Source organism: Pelmatolapia mariae, linkage group LG1, assembly GCF_036321145.2.
Source record: "Pelmatolapia mariae isolate MD_Pm_ZW linkage group LG1, Pm_UMD_F_2, whole genome shotgun sequence".
NCBI lineage: Eukaryota > Metazoa > Chordata > Actinopteri > Cichliformes > Cichlidae > Pelmatolapia > Pelmatolapia mariae.
The window spans coordinates 28,586,404-28,614,382 of record NC_086227.1 but is presented as its reverse complement, the minus strand read 5'-3'; the positions used below and the strand labels follow the sequence as shown (position 1 = coordinate 28,614,382).

Sequence of the window (27,979 nt, the reverse complement as noted above, 5' to 3'; positions counted from 1 at the left end):
CTGGGGTGACACATGATAAATTGCCTTTTTAAATTCTGCTGTTCTGGCAAACTAACCACATGCCCTTGTTGCAGGGACTTATTTGGTTACATAATCAATAATCAGTAACCCCACTTCTTTTATCAGATTTATTTGAGGAAACTTTAACTAGTTACACAATTTATATAAAAGAACATGTATGGTAAATTTCTGAACGATGACATTATCTAAGCGTATTTATCTGTCTTAATATAATTCAGTTAAGAAAGAGTGACCTCCAGTGGACTTTGGGTGGTATTGTAAGTATCACCCAAAGTCAGAGAAAATATTTTCTTTTATCGTAACAAATAAATTCAAATACTTTAGGTATAAATATTTCCCTTTAATTGTACAACTAAAAGAAATCTCTTTTTTTTATTATAAATCTATTTTTAACGAATTGACTTTACATATGCCAAATGAAATTCCTGAAAACGCTATCACCTTATATTACCTTCAAACAACAAAACAGATCTAAGCATATAGCTTCAGTGCCGCAATTTCAAGGAAAACTATATTAAATATAGTTGAATATTTTTTCTTTGTGGACATTACCGATATTGCACAAAACACCTTGAAAAATGCAAGGTTAATGTGAGGTTAGTGTTTTGATATACACAACGCAGAAAACAAAGGTAAGATAAATGCTTAATTTATCTTCAATTTTGATTTTTTTTTATTACAGCCACTAAAAAACATGAAACAAAACAAGCATACAACAAATAGATTAAATATGTAGAAAGGTATACAGTTAAGTATGTGAATAAAGTATGATAAAACAAATGTCTTAATGCGGTAAAACGATTCTGAAGTCCAATAACTAACAATAAGTATACATTTAACTTTCAAATAACAACTAAAATATTTAAAAATTTCATACTAAATATATTTTTAAGAAAGAAGACAAAGAAGAAAAAGAATTAAAAAAATATTACAGGATATTAAGGGGCTAAGTGTAACAGTGTGAAATGTATAAACAATGCAGTGCAATAAAGTGTCTTAGCGTGTGTACACACTAAAAGCAGTTTGAAAGTACAACAAAATGGTTTAAAATTTTAAAATCATTGTACTATAAACACTAGCCTAGAGGTGAAGTCGTTTCTATTTTTGTTGTTTGCACCAAAAATACACCCAATCCCAAGAAATAACGTCTATTCTTGCGTGTTCTGGAAACTCCCACAGCTTACTCACTGATTTATTTTTCCAGAATATAATCAAAAGATTAAAACAAAATATATAAAAACATTTTTTTTGTAATCACGGGGAACGAGTTATTAGTTAAATTAAGCCGCTGAATGAAAATATTTATTTTGTAATGACCGTGACTTTAAAGTTGTCGTGATGACGCTGTTACGCTGCGCAGACGGGAAGCCTTCTTTCAGCTTTCAGCCAGCTGTCTGCTCCGTGAAATAAACATGACGATGTTGTCAAGTATCGCGTTCCCAGTGCCACAGGACTAAAAGTTCAACACTGACTGCAACAGGGAAAGCCGGATATTGTGTTTATTTAAATCTGTGACAAACTGTAAGTGACCATTTAATACAAGTCTAGCGTTTGATGGTCGTTAACGGTGGCTAGCATTAGCTAACCACTAGGCTAAGTGTTAGGTAACATTAGCCAGATAAGTAACTAATGTTATGTGAGTGAACTCCCGTTTGTTCCGTAAAGGTGTTGCTCGTTGATGATGATAAGCCATTTTTACTTACTTTGACTAATTTAATTAATATTCCACTTAAACAAACACGGTAGTAATTATTGCTAAAAGGAAGTTAGCACTGCTTGGCGGCTGAGTATGGGTTAGCCATATAGCCAAAATGTTTAGTAAACGTATTTTTTTTTTGAGGGGGGGGGAACTAACTTTTTAAAAATTAGAAAGAGACATTTGCACTCTGTGTGTCCCAGTTGTTAAAGCACAAAATTCGTGCGTTGCCGAAATGGCTGCCATCACATCCTGTCTTTGCTCTATTTGCGTAATATTTACTCTTTGTCCCGTAAAGTTGGCCTAACGTCCCTACTGCCTTCACAGGTTGTTGGACTGACACCATTTTAACAAGCTGAGAAGTGGACTCGTAGCTTGCGATTGCAATGCCTCTGCTGTTTTTGGAGAGGTTTCCTTGGCCCAGCCTGCAGACCTACACAGCACTGAGTGTGGCTTTGCTTGCTGGTAGCATCTTCAGTGCCTACACCACAGTAACTGACCCGGGATTTGGGGCCTTGGAAACGGATGAGGCACAGCCTCCCACCGAGGTGGAGCGTGAACTTCTAAAGAATGATATTAGTAACACAGAACTGGCAACAACTGTCCTGTGGTATCTTGTCACAGACAGTCTCTTTGTGTGGGTGAGTGATTTTAGTGCAATGTGTGACGTGATGGTGATTATGAAGTTCATACAAAAACTAATGGTGACCTTATTATCTGCACACCTACAGGTGTTAGTGAACACATTCTGCTGCTCTTTGATGTTAATTGCTAAAATGATTCAGTACGTGGTGTTCGGCCCACTCAGAGTCAGTGAGAAGCAGGTAAGTCTGTGTTGTTACAGCTGTTTTTACTTCTTTCAAACAAGAAGCAAATGGTCACTCATCGCATTTCCTGTATCCCTTTTTGTTTTTTTTGGTTTATCAGCACCTGAAAGATAAATTCTGGAACTTCATTTTCTACAAGTTCATCTTCATTTTTGGTGTACTGAACGTCCAGACAGTGGAGGAGGTGGTCATGTGGTGTCTGTGGTTCTCTGCACTCGTTTTTCTCCACCTAATGGTTCAGCTCTGCAAGGATCGCTTTGAATATGTAAGTATTTCAAAAAAAAAAAAAAATCTAATCATCACTTTAGACAAATATGACTAGACTCATGTTACATTTATTGTCTGTGGTTATTTCTGTTTTATATCATTTGACTCCTTGAGCCAAGCTGTTTCCAAAAGTTTGTGTTTGTTTTTTCAGTCGAGCTTAACTAAACCTACTGTAACCTGGTGGGGATTAATTTTGGGCACTTGAGAAGAGACCAGTGTAAAAGAAAAGGGTGCCCTGGATTGATAAAAATGCAAGTCTCATCTTTACATGGGGTGCAGCACAATAATAGTATTATCTTAATTGTCGTGTTCCTTTTTTCATATTTGTTGGGAGCCAGACTTGAGAACAGCTAGATTTATGAGAATCAAGGGCTGAAGAATAAAGCAAATGTACCTAACCACTGACTTTCTCAGTTATCTAATCATAGTTAGAGTAAACTACATTAGCTAACAATGTTGTAGTTGTGTAGATTTCATGGGGAAAAGAAATGAGCAATATGTTTATTGGATATTGGATTAAATATAGGATTTAAGATTTTTTTCCCCCCATTTTGTATATGCAGCCTAAAAGCCTCTGAGATACACGTGTCATTTCAGTGGCTTATCGGAGAGTAGTGCATCACCCAGAGTAATTATGGGTGATATACGTTACTTGCTCTTTACCAGATATCTGCAAAGCTCTTTGAACTCTTGCTTGTTACGAAAGGAGTCACATGTTACTTAAGAAATATCAGTTAGAAACAGTATATCAATGTCCTTACCATATTACCCTCCTATTTGGATCATAGGAAATGGTCAGTGTGGCGTTAGGGAAGCTCATGGATCATGAGCTAAGTGGCAAAAGTGTACATATACAGGAGAGTTTTTGTTTCTGTGCTTTAAAGGAACACAGTTTTTTGTCATCTACCCTCATTTTGTTTTGTGTGTGGGTTTTTTTTTTTTTTTTTTTTAGATTTAGATTTTCTATATTAGATATTACTTCTGCGCTTTAACATGGGTACTGGTGCCAGTCTATTATTTTGTATGTATTACAGGGGTATGCTTTCTGTATTGTGTAATTCAGTATGTATGTAATATGTATGTAATAAATAGAAATCTGCCACAGCATAGATTTGCCACAGCAAAGCTTGGCAAATCTAATTCTCTTCCTACCTAACTGTTTCTGAATATTAAACACTAAGCCAGATTTATCCACCTGAGCAATACTTCTGTACACTTTCTATAAATGCTTATTTAAAAAGTGTGCTTTCCCTCAGTAGACACAGTGTAACTGTACTCTTTTCAGCTTGGGTTCTATTAATAGCTTTTTATACTGGGATGTTGACTGTGACTACTGATACAGTTTCAGTTACTACGCTAACATCTCTCTATCAGACTGTGTTCTGTATGGTGGGGAAAACAAAATATCACATTTAAATACCTTCTTATAAGTGCTGACATTTAAAACAACGTTTAAGTTGTTTTAAATGTCAGTTAGACATTCAAAGTTAGACGTAATGTAATGCTGGCTGCCTTAGTATACTAGAAGGTTATTTCAACCTGCCATATTGTAAACATTTTGTTTTGATGTGATTGTGTTCCTCTTGCTGTTTTTGTTTCCGTCTTTCAACTTTAACTGTAAATTTAGTTGGAGGTAGTCCGTTATTTGCCAGCTGTTTCCCCTTTCTGTCTTCCTGTCACTGTGGTTTCTTGCTTTGGGGTGAAGATAAGAAATGCAGGTTGTAGTGCTGAAGGTTTAGCTTGGAAACCTTGTGGTCTTTGTGATACCGAGCAGCTGGTTTTTATATTTTTTACCTTAGTTGTAATCTATAATAATGTGCAAATTTTTTGTTATTTACACTTTGCTAGAAGTTTAGTTGTGCTAGTGCTTAGATATTTAGTGGTTGTGTGAGAGGCGTTTTTATTGATAGAAAAGGGTTGTGTAATATTTAGAAGAGAGTACATGCAGGATTTTCTCTCAGTATGTCTCAGTAAAAATTGTATGTTACTGAGCCTCTTCAAACTCTTGTCTGTAGCCAGTGGCGAAAAACATGAACTCTTTCAACAGCATGTTTCATGAGCATCTAAGTGAAATTTTCCACTGTTTTGACAAATCATTGTTATACTTCCTTTGTCTACTGATGTCCACTAAATTAATTTATAGCTACGTCTTTTTGGTAACAAAGTTTCACAAAAAAGTATTGCGGTGGGATTCAAAGGCCATCCTGAGGAAATGATCTTTAACCTGCATAAACACTGAAAAGAAATCTTAGGACATAAGAAGCACAGCATACTCATTTACCTTTGTTTTTTGTTTTTCCCGCCCCCACAGCTGTCTTTCTCCCCATCCACACCTATGAACAGCCATGTGCGTGTGCTCTGTCTGCTGGTCTCCCTGCTTCTGGACTGTTGTGGCCTAGCTGTGGTCTGCGGCCTCCTGGGAGCTTCTCATGGCATGCACACGCTCTCCTTCATGGCAGCAGAGGTGAGAACTTGGAGCCAAGCTGTGGGAAAGTTTTGGCCACACTTTGCACATATGATTATGGATTTTTTTTTTTTATTTATGTCATTTAAGCTTTTGTTTAGGTGCAGGTATTTATTTATACACATTTGCTAACTACACTTCTCAGCACGCATTTGCTTTCTATTCTTGTTCAACCCAGGATCGTTTGAGAATAATTGGAGCAGTTATCGAAAGTGAAAAATACCTTAATTTTCATGTAATTACTTAGTAAAATAGGTGCTCATGCTTTGTGGATGATATCCCTCCAGAGGACAAAATTGGTTTTACATTTTTCAGTATCAATGCGGTTCTTTGATGAACTTAGAAACCAATTAAAATGTGACACTGATTCACCACCACAGAATTATAAGAGTACTTTTTCATGTGTGTTCCTTCTTGCTGGTGTTGTGCATTCTGGCTCATGTTTATGTTTCCTGAAGAAGCAGAAGCATAATCAGTGTTTTCAGTTTGCAGCTGCACTTTTGTGAGTGAAAAAAAATTCTTATTTGCTGTAAAAGCTGTCAGCAATGTTGAATAAATAAGAGTTTGTCTGTGAGTAAACAAAACCACTAAGTTTAGAGTTTAGTGTAAATGAGAGTTTAAACTAGCTCTTTTAGACTGTAATGTCTGTGTAGAAAGCAGAGCACAACAGTTGCATCATTTTCACATTTACTTTTTTCCTCAGTGTCTGCTGGTGACTGTGCGCACTGGACATGTCATCATGCGGTAAGTCTCTGTGCAGCCTCATAGACACACTGCAGCATGGATGACAGCCTGTGCAAATTTGGAATCGGGGATAATCTTAGCACATAAAGCTGTTTGTTTTCCTCTGGTTCCATTAGCTCTAGTATAAAAGGCTTGTTAGCGTAGTAACTGAAACTTGAGTCCTTGAGAGGGTTCCTAATATTGAACTACCACCAACTCTGATGGGCCAAGGTCCTGGATCAGTACTGGATACAGTACTGACTCCCTTGGCTGGTAACAGCTGTCTGTTGCAGTACAGTTGTTTGGTGCATGGAAAAATAATGTTTATGGTGACTTCCCTTTAAAGATGTTTCTTTATACCTTTGCAAGTTTTGTTTTTGAGCTTTTGATTACTTTCACTCACTTAACTAAATATATCTTATGATGAAATCAGAGCCGTATCATAACTCTTCTTTCTTTGTTACTCAAAACAGTTCTGTCTCAACCTTGAATTTCAGTCTTTTTGGTATTATTGTACCACATACAGTATATTGTTGCACATTTAATTTATTGCAGTATGTTGCCTCCACCGATCTTCTAAAAGTCACCAGCATTTCATGAGCTGAAAGAGCTGTGTCTTACTCTTCCAGATACTCAATTCATCTCTGGGATTTGAACCATCCAGGGACTTGGGAGAGTAAGGGGACATATGTCTACTACACAGACTTCATAATGGAGCTGGCCATGCTGTTTCTTGACCTAATGCACCATATCCATATGCTGGTAAGATGCAGTGTGACTGAGTGTATGGCTGTCATGTTCTGAACAGTTCCTGTCCCAGTGTGACTTTCTGATCCACTAATCTTTCACCTTTGTGTGCACATTTCACTTATTAGCTTTTTGGGAATATCTGGCTGTCCATGGCAAGCTTGGTTATCTTCATGCAGCTGCGATATCTCTTCCATGAGGTGCAGCGCCGTGTCCGCCGACATAAGAACTACCTGCGTGTCATTAATAACATGGAGACAAGGTTGTCTTGCCTCCTTATACTTGATTCTTGTGTGTGTGTGTGTGTGTGTGTGTGTGTGTGTGTGTGTGTGTTTGTTTGTTTTTTTTCTTTTTTTTCAGTCTTTTGCTAATCATTACTTGTTTACTTAATAGTTGCATATACTATGAACTCTGTGCAGATTTGCTGTTGCTACTGCAGAGGAGCTGGCAGCCAATGATGATGATTGTGCCATCTGCTGGGATGCCATGCTTACAGCACGCAAACTGCCCTGCGGTCATCTCTTCCACAAGTAAATAATTTTACTTTTACTGCTTATAGTTGGGATTATTTGCCTCTGCTTTGAGGTGCTATACCCTAGAAATAGTACTTGTCAGTATGTGGCCTATACTGACACAGTTGAGTTGAAATTCCACTTGAGAGATTTCAGGCTTAAGTTGCTTTACTTTCTAATGTCTGGAAAATTATTAGGGATATCGTTATGGTTTTGGATTAAAAATAAAAAAATAAAACAAAAAAACTATGGCTCAGGCAAACATCTACAGAATATACTTTTTATACTTACTGAAAGGGGCATTTTTGGAGTTGTGTTATTTTATCAAACATGAAGTTATGCAATGCTTTTTGTTGTCCAGCACATGAAGTAAAATTGAATTTGACATCCTTGTCCTGAGAAAACATTTGTGCTATGTACCTAAATAACAATGGCTAAAAGAGAGCCAAGGAGAATATCGGCATCCTGGATTTAGCAGGACTTAAAGGCTGAAGCTTCCGTTAGGGTAGTTCCCAAAATCCTTAAAAGATTTACATAGTGAAGTGTAAACTAGACTGCACAGCAGTTCTTAGCTTTTGTAGTAGAGTTTGCTTATTTGAATGTTTATTGCTGTGAGCTCTCTGATATACATTCTTAGCTTCAGTAAGATGCCCTGCATAGAGCCTAGCTGTAGAAAATTTGTCCTGACCCCTAAGATACATGTCAAGTTTTCAGACTGGCAACTTACTTAGGGTATGTATATGTGTTTCTTCAGCTCTTGTTTGCGCTCATGGCTTGAGCAGGACACGTCGTGTCCCACATGTCGGAAATCCCTGAATATTAATGGGGATGGGGGCCAAGCAAGAAGCCCGCAGCAGGGTGGGGGTTTGGAGGACAACATTGGCCCAGTTGGAGCCCCCCCAGATGCCAGACCACATATCAACCAACACAATCACTTCTTCCACTTTGATGGTAAGGGTGCTGGACACGTGACCTAAAACTGATGGGCTCTGTTTCACAGCTAAAATTAAAAATCCATGCATTTGTCTTACAGGATCTCGTATCGCCAGCTGGCTGCCCAGTTTCTCAGTAGAAGTAATGCATACTACTAACATCTTGGGCATTGCTCAAGCAAATAACTCCCAGCTTATGGCTATGGTGAGTTCGAGTTTACCGTGTAATGAAATTTGTTGTCTTTAAGAGAAAGGATACAGACTGCAAGTTGAGGCTAATATTTAAACTTGTAAGATCTTTTTAGACAGTTGATGACCTTAAAACTTTTGTTACGTTCTCCTAAAAGGTCCAGGGGATGTGGGCAAAGTAACAAAAGGTTTCTGGGTTGAAAAAAGGAGACGGGAAAGCAGCATTGTTAAATTAAACGGTTTCATTAATGTTTCTATTAGTAATTAAACTAACAGAGAGGGACAGATGCTGAAATAGTCTTTTAAAGAAGGAAAACAACAAAACCCAGGAGTTGATCACCAAACTGAGAAGTTAAAAAAGAAAAAGGATCTCCGGCACGAGATCTCACCTTTCTCTCACCTCATCGTACTCTTAATGCTTATTAGAGTCAGCTGTACAAAAAGGGTGGCACCTAAGGCAGGAGAGATGCCAGGACACAGCCACACTAGGCCCTGCTAGGGCTATAACAACTTTATTTACATAAAATCACTGCTGCCATCTTATTATTGCAGCCTTCACTCCATGTCTTAGTCAGTGTCTATGACTTCAAATATTGCTTGGGCTTAAAAACAACTAAATTTAATGTAACATATACTGTAACTTATACCAGTGTTCTCCATCTCACTCTGCTTTTTATGTACTTGTGCTCATCAGGCCCATCAGATTCAAGAGATGTTTCCTCAGGTGCCCTCCTACCTGGTACTGCAAGACTTACAGTTGACCCGCTCTGTGGAAGTTACTACTGACAACATCCTGGAGGGACGTATCCAGGTGCCTTTCCCTACGCAGGTCAGTCAACTTGGGGTTAAATGTTAAGTGCAGTTTTTATTTACCATTGGAGGTCTGCAGACATGCCTTGCTCTTAGTTTTCCTTGTGTGTTTCTTAAAATTCACATCTCAAAATTATGTTTGTCGTCCTCTCTTAGGCCATAGAGCGAGGCCCTTTACAGGTTAATCCTGCACCAGATGAGCAGCCTGGGCCCAGTGGAGCAGCTGAGCAGGGTGAATCTGACAACTTGGAGGTTAGAGGAGGCCGCTTCTCTAAGTCTGCAGAGGAGAGGCAGAAGATGTTAAAGCAGAGGAAAGAAGAGATGCTTCAGCAAGCACGCAGGTTGTTCCTCTACAAATTGGAGTTTTCCACATTTTATATTCAAAATGTTTTTGTGAATGTGTTTGACTATATTTAGTCTTTAACTCAAGTTCTTATAATTTAATTAACTGTGTGCGAGTTCCAGGTTAGGCAGTCAAACTGTTCACCTTTACACCTGTACATAACACATTCAAGCTGTGTCACACACAGCTTGAATACACATAGATGCACAAGTTTAAACAGACTGTTCATGTTTCTTCCCTCACATGCAAAACACTTGTTTTACATTTTGATCAGTTTTCTCCACCATTTATTAGAACAGCCTCTCAATCTTGCTTCTGGATGGGTATAAAGAATCTCTTCTGCAGTATCAAGTGTATAACCGATTATTTCAGAGCTTATCTATACTGCTGTCTATGTCATTTTACTTCTGTGCCTGTTTAATACAGGGTTTTGAGATGAGTTTATATCACTCTTTCAACCAAGATGGAATAAATTGGATGTTAAAATGTCACTTTCTAAGTCTAAAGTGAGGAAAATTTAAGTTTCCCTTCCTACAGCTTGGCTGCTTTGCCGTTGTGGTGACAGTCAGTTCATTCAACTGCTTCCCCAGACAGGCTCTTAAACCACTGTTTTGTGCTGCAGCTGTCGATTGTTTGCTGGCCGTCTAATCACAGGTGTATTTTTATGGTGTCTTTAATAGGGCTGCCACAAACGATTATTTTGATAGTCGAGTAGTCACCGATTATTTTTGCGATTAGTCGACTAATCAGGTCATGCATCCATTGGACGTAAAACGTACAGCTTATTGCACCAGCGTGCATCTGCTCTTATATAACTATCATTAGCTTACAGCTTTAAGTATTTAAGGTATGTGCTAACTAAAAATAAAGACAAAATGATAGTTTATTAAATTTTAATGAAATCTGCAGATTGTTTAGGTGAAGTTTAATAAACTCAGCCGTCTGCTCCTTGCTGTCTAAAATATAACAGGACACCGGAGTATATTCTCGAGCATCTCACACTTCTGATAATCAGTTGTCTGCTTGACGTTTATTCAGCTGTTTAAAAACTATAACTTTAATCTCAGCCAAACCGATTTACTCAGGAACAAATAAAATACTGAAAAAGCCAAACAATAACATTTTTAAGTTATCTAAGTGACTTATATATCATGTTTAACCTGAGTAGCGAAAGACGGCGGTGGGTTTGAAAACTATTTGCCGGGAGTCCGGTGTTCTCACGGGCTCTAGTGAGCCTTGAACCCCGGCTAGCTATCGAGCTAGTGGGTAACAGACGTCTCTGAAAACATCAGCGCGCTTTTAAAAATATGTTGTGTCTTGATAAACTAAGCAGATATTTGAAATTTACACAGCTACATTCTCGCCTGAAAATATGTTAAACGTTTATTTTGTGACCCAGAAAGAATAATAAGAGTAATATTAAAACTAACTAGCTGCCGCCATTGTTGGAAACTGAGCAGGGTCGCGCTATGAATTCTGGGATAGGTTGGGCCACGAAGTATACACCCGACCCATCCTTCAAATCTGGGGAAATGAAGGGCGCATTTGTCGGAGTCTTCGAATTTGGACAGTCTTCGTCGTGTCGCTGTAACGTAATCGGCCTACAAATGCGGGCACAGGAGGATGCGGTTCCTGAATTTGGACACAGCTACGATATCGGACACTGCTTCTTCTTCTTCGAGGTTTAACAGCAGCTGGCATCCTTGTACATGCAGTGCTGCCATCTTCTGTTTCAGTCCATTATTACACTCTTAAATCCTACTACTTATTCCTGTGTCTTTTGGGATCTTACAAAGCTTCAAATGACACGTCGACTATTAAATTAGTCGTCGACGATTTTAATAGTCGACGTAATCGTGACTAGTCGACTAATCCTGGCAGCCCTAGTCTTTAATCTCCTCTGTTGTGTTAGTTGACTTAGTGTAGCAGGCGTGGTGCTAGTTCTTATGGAAATGGAGCTTTAGCTCACTGTTGCACACTGTCATCCTACAAAGCAGACCAAGGGCTACAATTGCAAGCTGCAGTCCAAGTCAAGTTGTGGGGCAATAAAATCACTGAAAACACTATATCCAGATAAACAGAATTGACTTTCTGGCACTGGAAATGTAGTATTGACTTATTTCTGTGTTTTTAAAAAAACAAAAAACAAAAAACCCCTAAGAACTCATATATTTGCAGTTGTGGACCTTACCATTTGTGGTAAATTATTATTTTTTTTTTAAGTATCTAATTCTAGGAGTAACATTGTGATAACTAATAGTAAGGATTACTGGTTCTCTGTTTCGTCCCCGTTCTTTTGGGTTTTCAGTTCTTGTTATTATAATCCTTACATGGTTTCTGCATCCCTGTAGGAAATATCTGAACAAAAATTCGGAGGATCAGGATGAAGATTTGCCTGGACTGGAGGAGGAGGATGGCCCAGAATTGGACTCAACTGTGCTGAGACGTAGAACCATGGCGGCAGCTGCAGAGAGACGTCTACAAAACCTACAGGACCCTGCGCCCTGATTCTGGCTTCAGCAGAAGGGTGTAGTACATTGATACCCTAAGAGGCACTGACAAGAGCTATTTCAACTTTCCCCCATTTGGTGTAGTCAATGGTCATCACCTATAAAACAAAACACACAAAAAAATAAAAAACCATTGCAGACATGGCCTTGGAGCGGTTTTGAGGCTGCCTAAAAGGGTGAGACTATTGTAAATAGCCTCTGTATCACTGAATTCAGCCTAGTATTTGGAATATATATTGATTGGTGCAAGTCATGAAATGCAAGGTTGCATTGCCCTCTATACATGTGCCACACAATGCAACCACCAGCTTCAATAGACAGCCAGCAGCTGTCATGATTCAGACTGGCTGTCAAAAAACGAGCATGCTTTGCGTTCAGAAGACTATTACAAGAAGATGTTTATGAGAAGGGTTTGAAGGTGTCATTGGTAGATAAAGCTGTTATATGGGTCTTGGTTTTCCTTTCACATTAAGCCCAAGGCAGAAAATTCTGTATTCCGGATGGAGGAACTCATCTGATGTGTCTGTGTGTTATTTTATGAGTTTCAACTGTGAATTAAGTGTAGGCAAAATAACACATTCTTATTTCTTACCTAGGCGTAAGAGAATGTCACTTTAGTATTGTTCAGCCTTTCTGTCAAATATGAATGTTTCTATCAGAAAAAAATGCTGCAAACAAAGTTGTTTATTTTTTTTCTTCTTTTTCACCCGCATGGGTTGTTTTCTATTTAGTGTGTAATATCACCTGTTGCAAACAGTTTGCATTTTGTTATTTAACAAGATGGGTAAATGGGCCTGTAAATCTTTTTTCCAAAACCGGTCCCTTTGCGATGCATATGCAGAAAATAGGGATGTATTACATTCTGTTCAATGAGTGTTACATGTGGTGTCTTTCCTAAAGGAACCTCTGCGCGGTAAAAATATCTCTTATTCTGTTGATTAATGGGTGTGTCGGTCATCTGTATCTGTTGAGAAAGGCAGAAATTGTCAAGTCTGCAACAGATGGACTTTCTGTGGTGCATTTTAACTTGCTTGTTTTGCCACCAATTCAAGAGGCTTCGTCAGTTTTATCGGTGAACCCTTTCTTCTTTTGCTAGAAATAGTGGTGCCTCTTGCATATGTAGCAAAACAAATGAAATTCTTAGCAAATAACTGGTTTTCTCCTTGTTTAAATATTCTGCAACCCGAATGACTGAGAATCTTCATGAATAAACTTATCGGGTTTTTTATTTGATTGGCCTTTGTCTACTTACATTGAATACTAGTTAAGAAATTACAACAGCGGGGGAACATAATCACCTGCTGGTTTAAAAAATAAATAAATAAATAAAAAAATTTGAAAATGTACAACTGTGCAAACTGAACGTAGCCCTAGAAGCTTTTTGGGTATTGGTATATTTCACTGAATCTGTAGCTGGTTGATGCATATCGACAGATATAATGATGAAGTGTGTTTGAATTCTATCATTACAGTGCAAAAAGGCAGTTTGGGGTGAGATATGCATGAATCTATAAAAGTGATTATGTTTTCTTCAACTTTATCCCAAAGAACAGCCCACAAACTTCCACTAAAGCTGAAGTGTTGTTATCTTTGTGTGCTCATTTTATTGCTCACTTTTTTTTTTCTTTTTTTTTTTTTGAGTGTTTTAAGAAGGTACAGCATAGGATTTTAGTTTAAAGACTTTAATTAGTCAACATGTAAAAAAACAAACAAACCTAAAACTGGACAGTTTGGTTTTCATTTTTTCATTCAGTTACTTAGCAACTTTTAAAATCCATGACATATTTTCCTATGCATGGATTACCTTTCATAATCATTAACTATGGAATCAGAATTTAAATACTTTTTTGGACTGAGCTTTCTGGTATTTTTGTGCCTAAATCAAGATGGTTCAGTTATGGATAATTTCTGTAAATCTTGTTTTTGTAAAATATGTTAATATAAAAGACTCAATAAACAGCTTCTACAGCTTTTTAACAAATGATGGTTTGTATCCTTTGTTTACTGGGTTTTCTTTTTCTTCTGTTTATTGAGACAACATGGATTTCTGGCTTTACTTTGCAGATGTAAACCTCCAGTCCTGATAGTGCAGCCTAACCTTTCAATTCCCAAGTTCAACAAGTGAGGTTGAGATTGTTAAATAGAGAAAAGTTTTCTTTAATTGGGCTGTTTTGCTATCAGTGGAAGTGGTACAGTGGTTGTAAAAAGTGGATGGAATAATAAGGACTACCTCCAGAATGATCAGCTTCACCTCAAATCAACAGCAAGATGGTTGAAACTTGGACAATAATGACAAGCACACATCAAAACTGGTTTTGGAACAGATAAAGCAGGCTAACACCAACTTTCTGGAATGGCCTTCCCAAAGCACTGACCTCAATCCTACTGAAAACTTGTGGACCACACTTAAAAGCCAGGTCTGTGCCAGGTGATCAACCCATTTAAATAAACTTTACCAATTCTGCCAGAAAGAGTGGACAGATATCTATAATGATTACATGTTAACTTCTGATCACAACTGTAGCTTACTGGATAATGTTTATGTATAATTATGAGTAACGGTGCTTCAGTTGTATTAAACAACACATACTGGCAGTATAGGGAAGAGTTAAAAATACTTATGCCATCAAGAGCTTTTTTCATCCATTTTTGTTCAACTAACATTATTGTTCTTAGAGTGCGGAGATGGAGATGCAGTCATATGGATCTGAACTACAGCTGGTAAACGTATTGCCAGTGGGCAATACATGTACAGCATAAACCACACCAGTATGTTTTTTGTGCTCCTTTCGACAGAAAACAACTGTATTTCTGTACAAAACTCTCATGAGAGTATACAGGCCCATCACAAAGCATGGATGCATGGTGTATTGTGGAAAACTATTGGCATCTGGATTTCTTTTAATCAATTGACGTCAGTGGGTTGCGCCAATTACCTCTGCATCTTTGCCACGTCATACACAAGGACTAGTGCCAAGCGGAAACGAATGCTGAAGGCAGCCACAGTGTTCAGCTCAATGATGTAGCTCAGCCTCATTCAAAACTATAGTAGAGAAGCCCGGCTGTCATTGCAGGTTACTTCACTGTGGAGATTCCGAGGGACCATCTCTAGCTGTGTTGGCTTTTACTTGGTAAGTAGCTGCCAGGTGGCTAACTGCTTAGCTAACGCTAAATTTATCATTTGGTATGAAATGTGAGGATACAGCTCCGACGCTAACTCGGCTGTATAAGTTTGCTTACATGAAGGTAGCCTCGTGTAGACGTTTGACAGTATAGGGGAAACACGGTTTACATACACCTGTATTTCGCCGGGTTAGTTGGCAAAGTAGATTTCAATAACCCAAGTTTCGTTTGGCTAGCTAACGTCACATTAGTTAGCTAAAGCATTGTGGTCGCTGTACTGTAATTTGTCTTAGTGAACGTGGGCAGTTTGCCCTTATTTCTTTGCCGTGCTCAACCGGGAAACGATTAGGCTTGTAAAAGTGTTATGTTTTATGGTGCTGCCATGGAAACAAGATTTAGGACGCCTATGGTAGAAGTAGGAAACTCTGTCGCAGAAAGTCCCAGAGTGACTCCCATCAGCAACAGCGACAGTGTTACCTTCTTCCCTTGCTCTGTAAAGCCCTCTCATATTACATATCCTGGTCAGGCCCTGGGTCCTGTCCTGGAGAACAGATCATGAATGAACACTAAAGGAAACGTATCATTATCTGTACGCGGGTGTGTCAGCTGGTTTGTCAACCTCTGAAGCATAGTTGTGAACCCTGAGGAAACGTTTTAACAAGTGAAACCGTCAGGTCAAAGTTCTGTATGACCAGAGCACACGCTCTTTCAGTCCAGGCTGATTTTTATGACTTGTATCAATCCATTAGCCAAATAAGTTCGGTACTGCTTTGCCCACATACTTTTTTGGGTGTGTGTTCCTGAACTCATCTCTCTGTACGTGTTTTCCATTCAGAGATTTTGGTATGCTGCTGGACGAGACTCCACTTTTTGAGCCCTCTCTGCTTCGGGAGCTAGACTGGAGCAGCAACACTGCCTCATTCTCTCCCCCAATCTCACCATGCAGTCCAGGGGAAGGCCTGGTGCTGAGGCCACTCTGTATGGCAGATTTTAACAGAGGTGAGTCTGTACAGCATAAACCACATTAGTATGTTTTTTTTCTTGGCGTATAATATGAAACATCTCAGAAATTCCCAGGAGATGGGTTAAAATTCAGAAATTTTCACTAACTCTTTATTCTTTTTCATTCCAGGATTTTTCAAGGTTTTATCTCAGCTCACCAAGACAGGCGATGTCACACCAGAGCAGTTCGCTAGTAAGTCATACTTGCCTTTTTATAAATATTATAAAAGTGAGATAATTTAGTTTGGAACATAAACTGTTAACTGAGTGTCATTTTGAATGACTAATTTTCAATTTAACACAACTATTGTTGTGTCTTAGACAGCAGATCATATATATTTAAAGAAATATCCTAGAAAACAAACTAATTAAAGTATGAGTGATGATTTATAAACACACATTTGTTTATTTTTTGACAGAGAATTTTGAGCACATGAAGAAGACTGGAGATTACTATGTCATCGTGGTGGAGGATACAAATCTGAGTCAGATCGTGGCCACGGCAACACTGATCACTGAACACAAATTCATCCACTCCTGTGCCAAAGTACAGTATACCCTACACAAATTTGTGTATATTCAAGTACACAACTGTTTGTTTGTTTTTTTTTCCTCCCTGTGTTTTCCTTATCACCAGTTACGTAAAAAAGTTACTGATTATTGTAGTGGTAATTACAAGACTAATATTTAATTATTAACCCAGTATATGGCCATAAACTGGTTAATAATTATTTAATTTATCAAATCAAAATGCACTCTTATTTCCTTTACTAGGAAAGCTCAGCTTACATTGTAGAGATACATATATGTTTATTAATCTTGACAATGAGTAAATTAAAATCGTATTTATTTGCAGAGAGGCCGGGTGGAGGAGGTTGTCGTCAGCGATGTGTGCCGAGGGAAGCAGCTGGGCAAACTGTGAGTCAAGAAACAGCTTTGGCTTGTCTTTAATATTTCAGATATTGCCCAACATATCAAAAGACAGTTCTATATTTTGAATAGTTTATAACTTGTGATTTCTGCTTTTAAAACCTTTCACTTTTCTTCTTTATCCCAACAGATTAGTCTCGACGCTTACTCTTCTCAGCAAAAAACTGAATTGCTATAAAATCACTCTTGAATGTGCACCCAAAAACGTGGCTTTTTACCAGAAGTTTGGCTACTCTGCGTCAGATGAGACCTACATGCAGTGTCGATTTTTTGACTGAGAACGGAAGTTTAAAAAAAACAACAAAAATCTGTTTTGGGAAAAACGGACTGTATCTTTGCACGCCCGGTGATAATCAGAACTTGCAGAATGTCTTAAGAACTGGAGCTTCCCGTGGATGAGGTTGCTGTTGTGTCACAGCTGAGTCATCCATGAACACTCATCATGATTTCAGCACACTCGAGTAAACATTTACGAATGTTCAAGCTCAGTGCAACACAATCCCTTGTCCTTTTGGTAACCGTGGCTACCTCACCAGGGTGGACCTGACATCTCATCATCTAGAAAGGAAAAAAAAAATACTATTTTCGTTCTTTAAATTGCTTAAAGTTTTACTTTTCCATGTACCAGTGAAAGAACCATTTATATATGTGACTTCCATGCAACTGTAAGTAATTACAGCTATGTGGGAGATCAGGATGATACCAAATGAAGTTATATTACTTATTATGTAAGTAAAACAATCTACAGGTAACAGACAACTCTACAAGGTAACTTCAAAACCAAATATGCTTTAAGAATTAATTGTAGATTGTGATTGAACTGACAGACGGCTGCCAGAAAAGCTTTTTTTCTTTACTTAAACTTGTTTAGAACAAAAGACTTGTTTCACTTTTTTTTGTTTAATCCTACTTGGTACAAGATGCAGTGTCATATAGGTTATGTGTAGCTGGATAACTAATCAAATTTAAATGACAAGAACTACGATGAAGACTGTTATAAAGTTTCACATTAAGTGAGGAAAAATATTTTGAGGTACTGGTAAGTTGTTAACATGCTATTAAGTTTTGACTTAAGTTGCCAAATGGGATTAGCATTTAAAGGTTTTTGTAATGGGAAGTGGGTAAAAATGATTTTTCTAAATTAACTCTTATTTAAGCTTTTCTAGTTAAGTTTTATAATTATTCTTTTATCCTGGAGAGAGGGGGCACATATTTAATGTAATTTATTTCAAAATGTGTAGTCAAATAAAATCATCTTTGGCCTAAGGTTGTTTCTGTTTTGTTTGTTTTTTTATTTCTACAAAAAAGGCAGATCCATGTTTTAACTAAAGACTTGATTTGAGATATTTGGAGTGTTTTCTTTTGGAGGTCAGGATGGTGGTGGAATTCAAAAACATTGGTATGCTTTGGTTGAGGTGGTGTCCGATTCCCCAGTTACATATTGAAGTGTCTTTGGGCAAGATGCTGAAATTGGTTGTAGGTGTGGCACTGTCCCACTGTTAGTCCAGTGTTGGACTGGCAACCTGTCCAAAGATGCATTTCTCACCCAGTCAGCTGGGATAAATGAAATCAGTTTATAAAAATGGGGATTTAGCTTCCATCATGCTCTTAATGCAATATTGTTTCAACATTACTGATGTTTAATTATCGAGCATCACTATAGAGTGACCTGCAGTAACTATTGTTGCAGAATCTTAAATGTGACTTATTATTGGCAATCTAATAAAAGCAGTTAAGGATAGCAGAAATGAGGACACAGCTGAACAGGACTCAGGACTTTATTAAGCAGTGAGTTTTCTATTCCTTACTATCCCATATTAAGTCTGATATTAGTTCATAACCCTATTACTCCCGAAATAAAGGCGTAGCTATTCCACTTCTCATGTCCTTAACTGGGCGATATCTTGGCTACTTTCCCTTTTGCCAACTTTCCCCACCTGTTCGTCTACACAAATTCAAGTATCGAAAGTGCATTATTGCAATACTGTCCCGCTGCAAATGCAAAATGCTTTAAATACTATAAAACTGCAAAAAAGAAAAAAAAGTCCCCCATCAGTGCATACAGCTCAAGAAAAAAGAAAGAAAGAAATGAGTTATCAAATTGTTCCCAGTCCCCTTTAGTACTCCATGTCTCAGACACGAGTAGTTCCTGTCCTGCCCCGATCCCTTCCCCTTAGAAAAAGTTCAAATATTTACATTTTTAATCCCATTAAAAATGGAAAAAAAAGAAAAGAATCGAGTGCACTCTGCCACACAGCAAACATTATCAGCAAAGCTCATCCATTCTGTGCAGCTGTGACCTGCATCCCTCCAAAATCTTCATCTTCCTCCAGGCTGCGTTTGCGGCTTCCTATTATAGAAAAGAAAATGAACGATCACAAAACAGCAACTCAAAGTCCGTCGCCCATAATCTCCAAACGTGAACACTGTCGCCTGTGCAAAGTGAAATCGCTGGGATTCAGACCAATAAATTATAACTGAGGGAAATTATGAGTCAGTCCTAGAGCTACACATGCCTGAATGTTATCTGTTTAATAGTAATAAGGTCCTAAAGAAAATATGAATGCTATGAGTTGTGAATCAGTCACAATGGTGCTAGCTTTTTTTTTTTTTCCCTAATGAAAGCCTTCTTTAAAGTAAAACTCGCATCATAACAAGCAGCGTTTTACAAATGAATAACCCACCATTACCACATTATCAGTTAATGATCCTGAGAAAGTCTGATAATGGATGCCAAAATGGCACAATGGACCAATCGACACTGCTTTGAATTCTCTTTAACATGAAATATTTTTTTATTATTTCCGCTGTGCTAAAACTGTAACCAAATGCTTTACCTGCATTGGTTCAGTAATAACAAGAAATAATGGGACGTGTGTCTCTTTCCAAAACTGGGTACGTTAAATACAAACCTGGCATCCCAGCTTGTAGTGAGAACGGCCTGTCCAACTGCACCGACATCCTTTTAATGGTCAGTTTGGCTAGGTAGATCGCTTCATATTCCTTTAAAAGCAAATCAAATTTAAATACAGCTGTAAAAATCACAGGAATGACAACAGCTACACAGTCGTGCCTGATGCTCCGACTGCTTTTCTCTTGGCTGACTTCTTACACGCTCAGTTAATTACTTAATGAAGCTCAAAGACTTTACAGTGGCAGTATTCGTAAGCCCATGCCACAATTTCTGCTTTGAGTTAATGAAGTAAAAAAATAACTGTGTGATAACACATTTACTTTAATTTGAAAACACAACAAGTACACATGCCAACTAAGTTAGCAAGCCACTTGTGTGGCCAGCCAAGGCAGACTAAAGAGAGATGATATATGGTAGTAAACATGGGAAATGTTTACTACCTCGAATGAGAAAACACAAGAAAGCAAAAACAGCAAAATGAACCAGTATAACAACACAGGCTGTAGTGATTCTGTACTTCTTCTGTGTATGCAACTTTTTATCCAATACCATCATATAAATGTTGCCTTTCTTTCAAAGGAAAATGAAGGGGGCACAGTGAATCTGCTGTAGTAGCAATATTATTAATACAGACTAATTACAGTCATGTACAGACAGTATGATTATTAGGTATTAGGCTATTCTAAAAGGTTAAAATATGAGCTTACCTGTAGCTGATGCACAAAGCCCACATTGGGATTAATGCAAAACCTCCTCTCCTGAACATGGCTGAATGCTTCCCTACAGAGTGAAATAGGAAAAACATGAAACCTCTGCAAGCAACAGTATCTCTACCAGCAACTGCTTTCTGTGCTTCTATCCAGTATATTTATATATTATAACAATTATGCTGCAGTCCACTTACGTCTGTGTAATAAAGTCAGCTTAGTTTTACAATGTGCTGAAATTGTAAGCAATACACTGTTGTGAGGAAAAAACACTCACCTGTATTTCATACCGAATGTTTCCATAAGATATGCAATCACTAAGGCAGCACTGAAAGAACAAATAAAAGTAAACTTGGTTACTTAAGTGGTACAAAAGGTGCATCAGTTCATGTAATATATTTCTTTTAAGCCACGTTAGAGAGTTAGACAAAGAAATAATGGACTTATGAAATTGTGGCAGAGCTGGAGCCCACATAAGTTAACTCTGGGCAAGATCCAGGGTAAGTCATGCTAAGGTTGTCCATTAATAATAGGACTTGCATGGACAGACTCAGGAAGAGCAAAAAACCAAAAATCTTTGAGCTTCTTGAAGGACGTGCCAAAGCTCTTCATTGGATGTTAACTGCCTTTTGTTGGGTTCCATCAAGATGATCTTACACTGCCTCAATAAAACTGAGCTCTGGGCTTTGGAGAAGGCCGATCCATGACTGATATTTTTCCACTGTGCGATTTTTTTTTCTGTCCAGGTATATTTTTTTTTACTGCACTGACAATGTGTTTGGAATCATTGACATACTAAAAAAATGAAGATGCTACAAATCAGACGCTTTCCAGATGGTATTGCATGACAGCAAATGTCAGCTGTGGGTAACACCACATACTGGATTTGACAATTTTACACAATATTCCTTCCTTCCTGTCACAATACGAAAGGGAATTTGTGTCTCTGGCTGGAATTGAACTGCTGACCTTTTGTGTAACCCACTACACTATACAACCACTGCTAGATGGTACAGCATGACAGATCAAAATCTGACAGTATTTTTCTGTGTTCATAGTCCCACCAGGGTCCTCGAGACCACTGGCTGAAATACAACCCCAAACCATTACAGAGCCTTCACTGTGTTTCAGAAATGGCTGTAGACACTCGCTTTTGCATTGCTCATCAGACCACCTCCAGAATTTGAACCAAAAATATCAACATTGGACCTGCTGACACTGATTTTCAGTCCAGTTCTTGTGTAATTTTTCTCTCTTAAAAATTGCCTTAAACAAAAAACAAAACAAACAAACAAACAAACAAAAAATTCCTCTGAAATTGATGAGATTGATGGGCTGGACTAAAAAGGAGTGAAGAAAAGCAGCCAGTTGCCAAAGAGGAAGTTTGAGAGACTATGAGAACTATTTCTCAAATCAAACAAAAAAAGAAGTCAAGATCAGTGGAAGCAAAATATAACGAAATGAAGGGTTGCTCAAGACTTTCGCAAAACTTTATCTTACATGCAATTTGCTCTGTAAACTGAAAAAATATCACATATAACACTTGCCTAAACAAAAACAGTACATGATCCAATCATATTTTAGAATTTCACAGCTTTGGCAGTTCAGTACATGATGCGCTTTAATGCACGAGGTGAAATTACAGCATACAGAACAAATGTAGTCTCACCTTCTTGATATCCCTGCATTACCATGAACCAGTACCTTCCCTGAAAGAGCAAGGAAACAGAAGATTATTAATAAAATGCCTTACACTCTAGGCAATACAAACAGGAATGGCATGCATCTTTACCTTCTGTTGCTAAGCAGCCATCAATGAATTCTTTAGTCTGTAAAAAAGAAAATTAAATTTTATTGTAAACGCCACACCTTTCAGCGAAAGAGCGCTTTCCCAGACAACACGCCCCACCTCTTTACTCACCATAGGAAAAAAGCGGATTATATTTTCCACTGGATTGTCAGCAATATCTAACACAAGGTATCTGCAAGAAAACGCATGATGAAATAAAACTCCCTGTTTCAGAAACATACCAATGTTGCGGTATGATCACAGAAGCCCTTACTTACCTAAACATGTGAGGGAAATTAGGTTTGATAAAATTGGCTTCAATGTCTTGGCGGACGCACACAATGTGCGTTATGCCGTGTCTTTCGAGAATTGGCAGCTAGACATAGAGGAATAAGTAAAATGAGGGTTGAATGCATTCATTTTGTTTGTGTCTCCATATCCAAGAGAAATCAATGAAATCAGTCCTCCAGCAACTACCTTGCTTTTCATCGCAGAAGAGTAGGGACCTAAAAACAGTCCTGGTAAAATCTCCTGAATAGAAAAATACAGCAAACATTAACACAACACAGGCACCAACATTTCTTCATCTTTAACAAAGGATTTTATATCTGGACACTGACATTTTACTGTGATCACTAGAAGTTTACACATACTCATCAAGGGCATGAATCATGGTAATTATGAGCTTTTAATGAGTTCTTGAGATGGTTGAAACAAACAAACAAAAAGAACTGAGTGAACAAGAATTAATTATAATTTTGGATTTTCCACTATTCCACACAAAGTCAAAAATATACATACACCCAACTAATCTTTGGTTAAATGTCCCTTATCAAAGTATACCTTGACTGGATGCTTTTGGTAGCCATCATCAAGCTTCTGGTAAATTTTTCCTGGATATTTGGCTGCTCTTCTTGGCAGAATGCATAGAGTTCATTTAAATTGGTTAGTTTCCTGGCACGAACTCTGCTTTTAAGCACTTAATTTTACATTAGGTTGAATTTGAGGCTTTGGAAACGCAATTCCAGAAGCTTAATGTTAGCTTGCTTTATACATTTAACAGCCCTGATGTGTGTTTGAGATCACTGTCCTGCCGGAACACCCAACGGCATTGAAGTTTTAACCAGCTAGCTGTTGATGATTCTGAGGGTACTCCTCCTCCTCGATTACTCCATCCACTAACAGTACTACTGGTAGCAAAACAGCCTCAAAGCATGATGCTACAACAACCGTGTTTGACAGCTGGTGCAGTTTTCTTAGGTTTGAAAGCCTCTGCTTTACTTCTGCAAACACACCTCCTGCCATTGTGGCCAGATAGCTAAATCTTTGTTGTCTGTCAATAAAACCTTTCTCCAGGGGGCATTTGGCTTGTCCATGTTGGCAGCGACAAATTGTTCAGTCCAGTTCATGGCAGGCTTGAGCCTTGATGGTTCCTGGGTTAATCCTGAACATCCTAACCAATTATCTCTCATTTTAGGGTGACAGTTCGGGTCAAAAGCAGTGATGAGCAGTCAGACTGGAGCCTCAGGTCATACAGGAGAATCACTTGGGCGATCGCTTTAAAGTCTCTTTGCGCTGTTAAACGACCCCAGCACTGATCACAACGATGAGGGGAAATACCTCCAAAATGCACAAACATTTGACAGAGAGCAAACAATTGATTTGCACAAATATAATGTTTTTGATATGCTGCTTAGTGATGGTATTGACTCTGACATTAGTGCTGATGAGCACCAAATGAGAATCATTAAGGAATCTAAATAAGAAGTGAACTCGATGAAGGAACCTGTTCACCCAAGTCATTACAGATGTATGCACCCATGAGGCGTGTATCTGGTCATAAAATGTACACACATCATCAAAGTAGTACCACGACAGCCAAACAAATTTGTATTAAAGTTTAAACAGTAACTATAATGATTGAAAATACAATTAGCTGCATTGTTCTGTCTCCAGATTAATGTTTTAAGAACTTTAAAGCCGCATTTACCATAGGAATAGACTAAAGACGTTCAACTGTCAAGATTAAACTTGCCACTATAAACAACAGACTCCTCCTTACACACCTGCATATCTCGTCTCATCGGATACGCCCAATCCTGGAAAAAAATGGGAATTTGAAACCAAGGTTAAAAGATGTGGCAGGTGTTCCTACCATAAAACGACAGCTGAATGCTAGCTTACTTTATGCACGTCGATTGCTAATGCTAGTAGGCTACTCAGTGCCGAAACGCCGCAAAAGACGAATTAAAAGACAATTTTGAGAATGGCTCTCACATTATCACACATTACATTAACACGTCACCCTCCCAAAAACTACATACACACACACACACATATCGCCCTCTACATTGTTCCCTGCCAGAAAGTAAAACTAGAGTGGAGGCTAGCTCAAATTAGCTGGTCAGACAGACACAGTGGACATGTCGGCTAATACAGGATCTCACCAGAAGGTCCTCCTTGGTATCGGGCAGAGACGGAAACTGAAGTTTGCTCTCCTCGTCCATCCTGTTGACCATTCGGCCACCGCCGGCCCGACTTCGCGCGCGGTATCGATGTTTCCTCGCGGCGGGGTTAGCTGAACAAACGGTACAATTTGTTTTGAGGCTCCACATGCATGTCCGCCATACTGCTCGGTCACATGCGTCACGTGATCCCGAAGGAGCTGGCCGACAGATGCGTGGAGAAACGGAAAAGGGGAAACAGCGTCGCTTAGCGGTCGTTTTGCGAAGCGCAGAGGTCACAGAGGAGCACCCCCAGTGCCACTGTAAAGGAAATATTTAGATTTGTGAAATTAATGAGTTAAGATAAAGACGTAGTCTGAGATGTAGTCTACGAGCTTCTGCTCACTGCTTATCGAAGGGCCTTTAAAGCTATTCTTTGAATGTGTCCGAACTGGCTAGGCCAGTCCATGACTAATAATGTTTTTCTATCTAGGTATGATTTTACTGTGATGTCAATGTGTTTGGGATCATGTCACGACAAAAAATGAATTTCTTGTTGATGAACTTTCCACATGACATTTCATTGTGGATCAGTATCTGAGAGTATTTCGCTGTGTTGCTAATTCCATAAATTTTGAGAACATTCCCAACAGCACTGGCTGAAATCCACCTCCAAACTAAGACAGAGCCTTCACTGTGTTTCACAGGTGGCGGTAGACACTCACTGTTGTACCACTCTCCTGACCTGCTCTGTACATACTGATGACAATTTGAAACAAAATTTTAACATTTAGATTAATTCCTCCATGAGACCTTTACTTACAGATTTTTGGTTATTTACGAAACCTCGGTCTTTTCTCCCTATTTTCCTTCCTTATGTTTTTTTTCTTACTAGGTTTTAAGCAGATGGATTAACTCAAAGGCCAGATCAAACTTTGTGTGATTTATTTCTTAAGAACATAACTTTTAGATACTGCCCCCCCACTTCTTCCTTTGTCCTCCATTTGTCCATTATCTTCGGATATTTTAAGGATACATTGCACGCCATCCTGAAATATGCCAAGTTTTTGTCTAACAGCTCTTTGGGAATCACGTTATCGGTGCAAAAATATTAATTTCTGTCTGCCAAACTGTGTTATCGTTGCCATTCTTCATCCACTGAAGAAATGGAAAGAAATGATTTTTGCTGGTAAGAAAGTGCCTAAAGATACAGTTTAAATTTGATTTTTTGCTAAGCTGTCTGTTATGCATATACACAGCACTGGTTCATCCCTTGAGTTAGGTGCTATTCTTACGGTCAATGTTAATAGTTGAAAAAAGTGTATCTGAAAATGGTCAGTCTAAAAATTAGTTAAAAAGCAAGCAGGTCCTTCAGTCTTTTATTATTTTCCCCCTCTTCCCCCTCCACCATGCACGCCTTGTTAATAATGACATCAGCAGTAACTGATAATGAGATCTGATAAAGAACAGAGCGCGTGGATAATCTGTAGATGTTTGTTTGGCGTCTCAGATATGGCATCTGTTTGTTGTTGTCAGACATTGCAGCATTTTGTGATTTTTTTGTTTACTGTCTGGTCCGTGGGTGGGGACAACACTTTCTTCACAGATCAGAGGGAGATGAGATCTCACCAGTCAACAAAGGCTTGTATGCGTGTGCGTGTGTGGGTTTTCTATAAGTGCATATGTTTGTGTGTCTGAATAATGTATCCTAGCTTTGCAGCACTGCTGGTCAGCATGGGTGGTGTAACCAAAAGTTATTTCTTATCAGGTGCAAGGACAGATGTGCCCCTCACTGCTGCTCCTCCACAGTCACACATACACCTTGAAGAAGAATCTTTGAAGAAAGTCCCTTACATGCACTTCCAGTTAAAACATTTTCCATGCGCATGCATCATCTTCTCTCAGCTTCTGCTTAAAAAATCTTTATCAGCATTTAATGAAAATAAACAGCTAGCGCCAGTGTCTCCCTGTGTGATGATTTCCCTGTGGTGCAGGCATCCTGGTGACAGGGGTTCTTTGATATTTGGCTGCTTCAGGCCAAATCACAAATCAGCAGCCATGCCAGATTCCTCTGGCAATACGTAGCGGTGGCTAGGGGGGCAGCAGAGCAGGAGTAAGAAGGAAATTAACACTTTCTTTTAGTATGAAACTTACATAATAAGGATAACGTTTTGGTCAGTATTTTTATACTGGAAAAGTCAGAAAATGTTTGGTTTTGGATATGTTAATGATTATAGTTGTGCATGTAATGGGAACTCCATATCCTCCTCTGTCACACCAACCGTCTGTGTGTCCTCCTTCACGATCCATGAATCTTCTCTGTGGTCGTTCTCTTTCCCTCCTCACTGGTACATATATGTCCACTATCCTTCCTCTGCACGTCCAAACCATCTCAGCCTCGTCTCTCTGACTTTGTCTCCAAACTGCTCAGCCTGAGCCGTCCCTCTGATGTACTCAGTTCTTCCATATAAACTACACTGCCATGCGTTTCAACATAACAAAGAAAAGTGTCACACAGTATGAAAAAAATAAAAGTATGTTTCTTTGGTTGAGGTTTTTAAAAATACAGACTTACTCCTGATCTTGATTCCTTGTGGTCTTTGATATGTTATGCTTTGATAACTTTAGTTTGAATTTAATTCAATTTAATATACATGTGAAACTTGTGTGTTCTTAGTAGTTTAAGGTAATCAATCAGAAGTCAGTTGACTTAATAAATCTAATGGGTCCTTTTTGTATTAATAATTCATTAATAACATCATAAACCATGTGCAAAGTAATAAAAGAACTTTTTGAGCCACAGTGAATCAATTCATAATTATAAACTTAAAGACTTATGATTCTAATCCTTGATTCTTTTAAGCTATGTAAACTGATTTAGCTGATTGATCTCTTTGAGTCACATATACACTCACCGGCCAGTTCATTAAGCACACCCAGGCAGCAGCGAGTTGTGCCCACTTTAGCCTTCAGAACTGACTTAATTCTTCATTGCACAGATTCAACAAGGTACTGGAAATCTCTTATTC

At 38.4% G+C, this 27,979-nt stretch overlaps 3 protein-coding genes across 4 annotated transcripts; 2 read left to right on the top strand and 1 right to left on the bottom strand.

Moving 5' to 3' along the window:
- The first annotated feature begins 1,388 nt into the window (after window positions 1-1,388).
- Window positions 1,389-13,999, top strand: LOC134630527 (E3 ubiquitin-protein ligase AMFR-like). The gene is made up of 14 exons (XM_063477870.1): window positions 1,389-1,542; window positions 2,045-2,358; window positions 2,449-2,541; window positions 2,645-2,809; window positions 5,123-5,275; window positions 5,979-6,019; window positions 6,628-6,760; window positions 6,874-7,007; window positions 7,165-7,275; window positions 8,012-8,208; window positions 8,291-8,394; window positions 9,073-9,207; window positions 9,345-9,529; window positions 11,883-13,999. Exons 2-14 carry the CDS (start codon window positions 2,104-2,106, stop codon window positions 12,037-12,039), a joined length of 1,863 nt encoding a protein of 620 aa, XP_063333940.1. The 5' UTR covers window positions 1,389-1,542; window positions 2,045-2,103; the 3' UTR covers window positions 12,040-13,999.
- A 1,009-nt stretch (window positions 14,000-15,008) lies between these two features.
- Window positions 15,009-18,687, top strand: gnpnat1 (glucosamine-phosphate N-acetyltransferase 1). Its single transcript, XM_063477858.1, has 6 exons — window positions 15,009-15,172; window positions 16,000-16,163; window positions 16,297-16,359; window positions 16,586-16,713; window positions 17,023-17,084; window positions 17,227-18,687. Exons 2-6 carry the CDS (start codon window positions 16,010-16,012, stop codon window positions 17,372-17,374), a joined length of 555 nt encoding a protein of 184 aa, XP_063333928.1. The 5' UTR covers window positions 15,009-15,172; window positions 16,000-16,009; the 3' UTR covers window positions 17,375-18,687.
- A 187-nt stretch (window positions 18,688-18,874) lies between these two features.
- Window positions 18,875-25,150, bottom strand: styx (serine/threonine/tyrosine interacting protein). Of its 2 annotated transcripts, XM_063477840.1 has the most exons (11): window positions 24,954-25,150; window positions 24,573-24,605; window positions 22,984-23,037; window positions 22,785-22,882; window positions 22,639-22,699; window positions 22,510-22,546; window positions 22,387-22,426; window positions 20,995-21,045; window positions 20,718-20,790; window positions 20,009-20,099; window positions 18,877-19,446 (listed from the first exon to the last, which is right to left on the bottom strand). In XM_063477840.1, the coding sequence occupies exons 1-11, from the start codon at window positions 25,119-25,121 to the stop codon at window positions 19,373-19,375; spliced, it is 780 nt and encodes a 259-aa protein (XP_063333910.1). In that variant the 5' UTR covers window positions 25,122-25,150; the 3' UTR covers window positions 18,877-19,372. The 2 variants fall into 2 exon arrangements, with proteins under 2 accessions (XP_063333918.1, XP_063333910.1); XM_063477848.1 differs by lacking the exon at window positions 24,573-24,605 and having other exon boundaries at window positions 18,875-19,446.
- Between the last annotated feature and the right edge of the window lie 2,829 nt (window positions 25,151-27,979).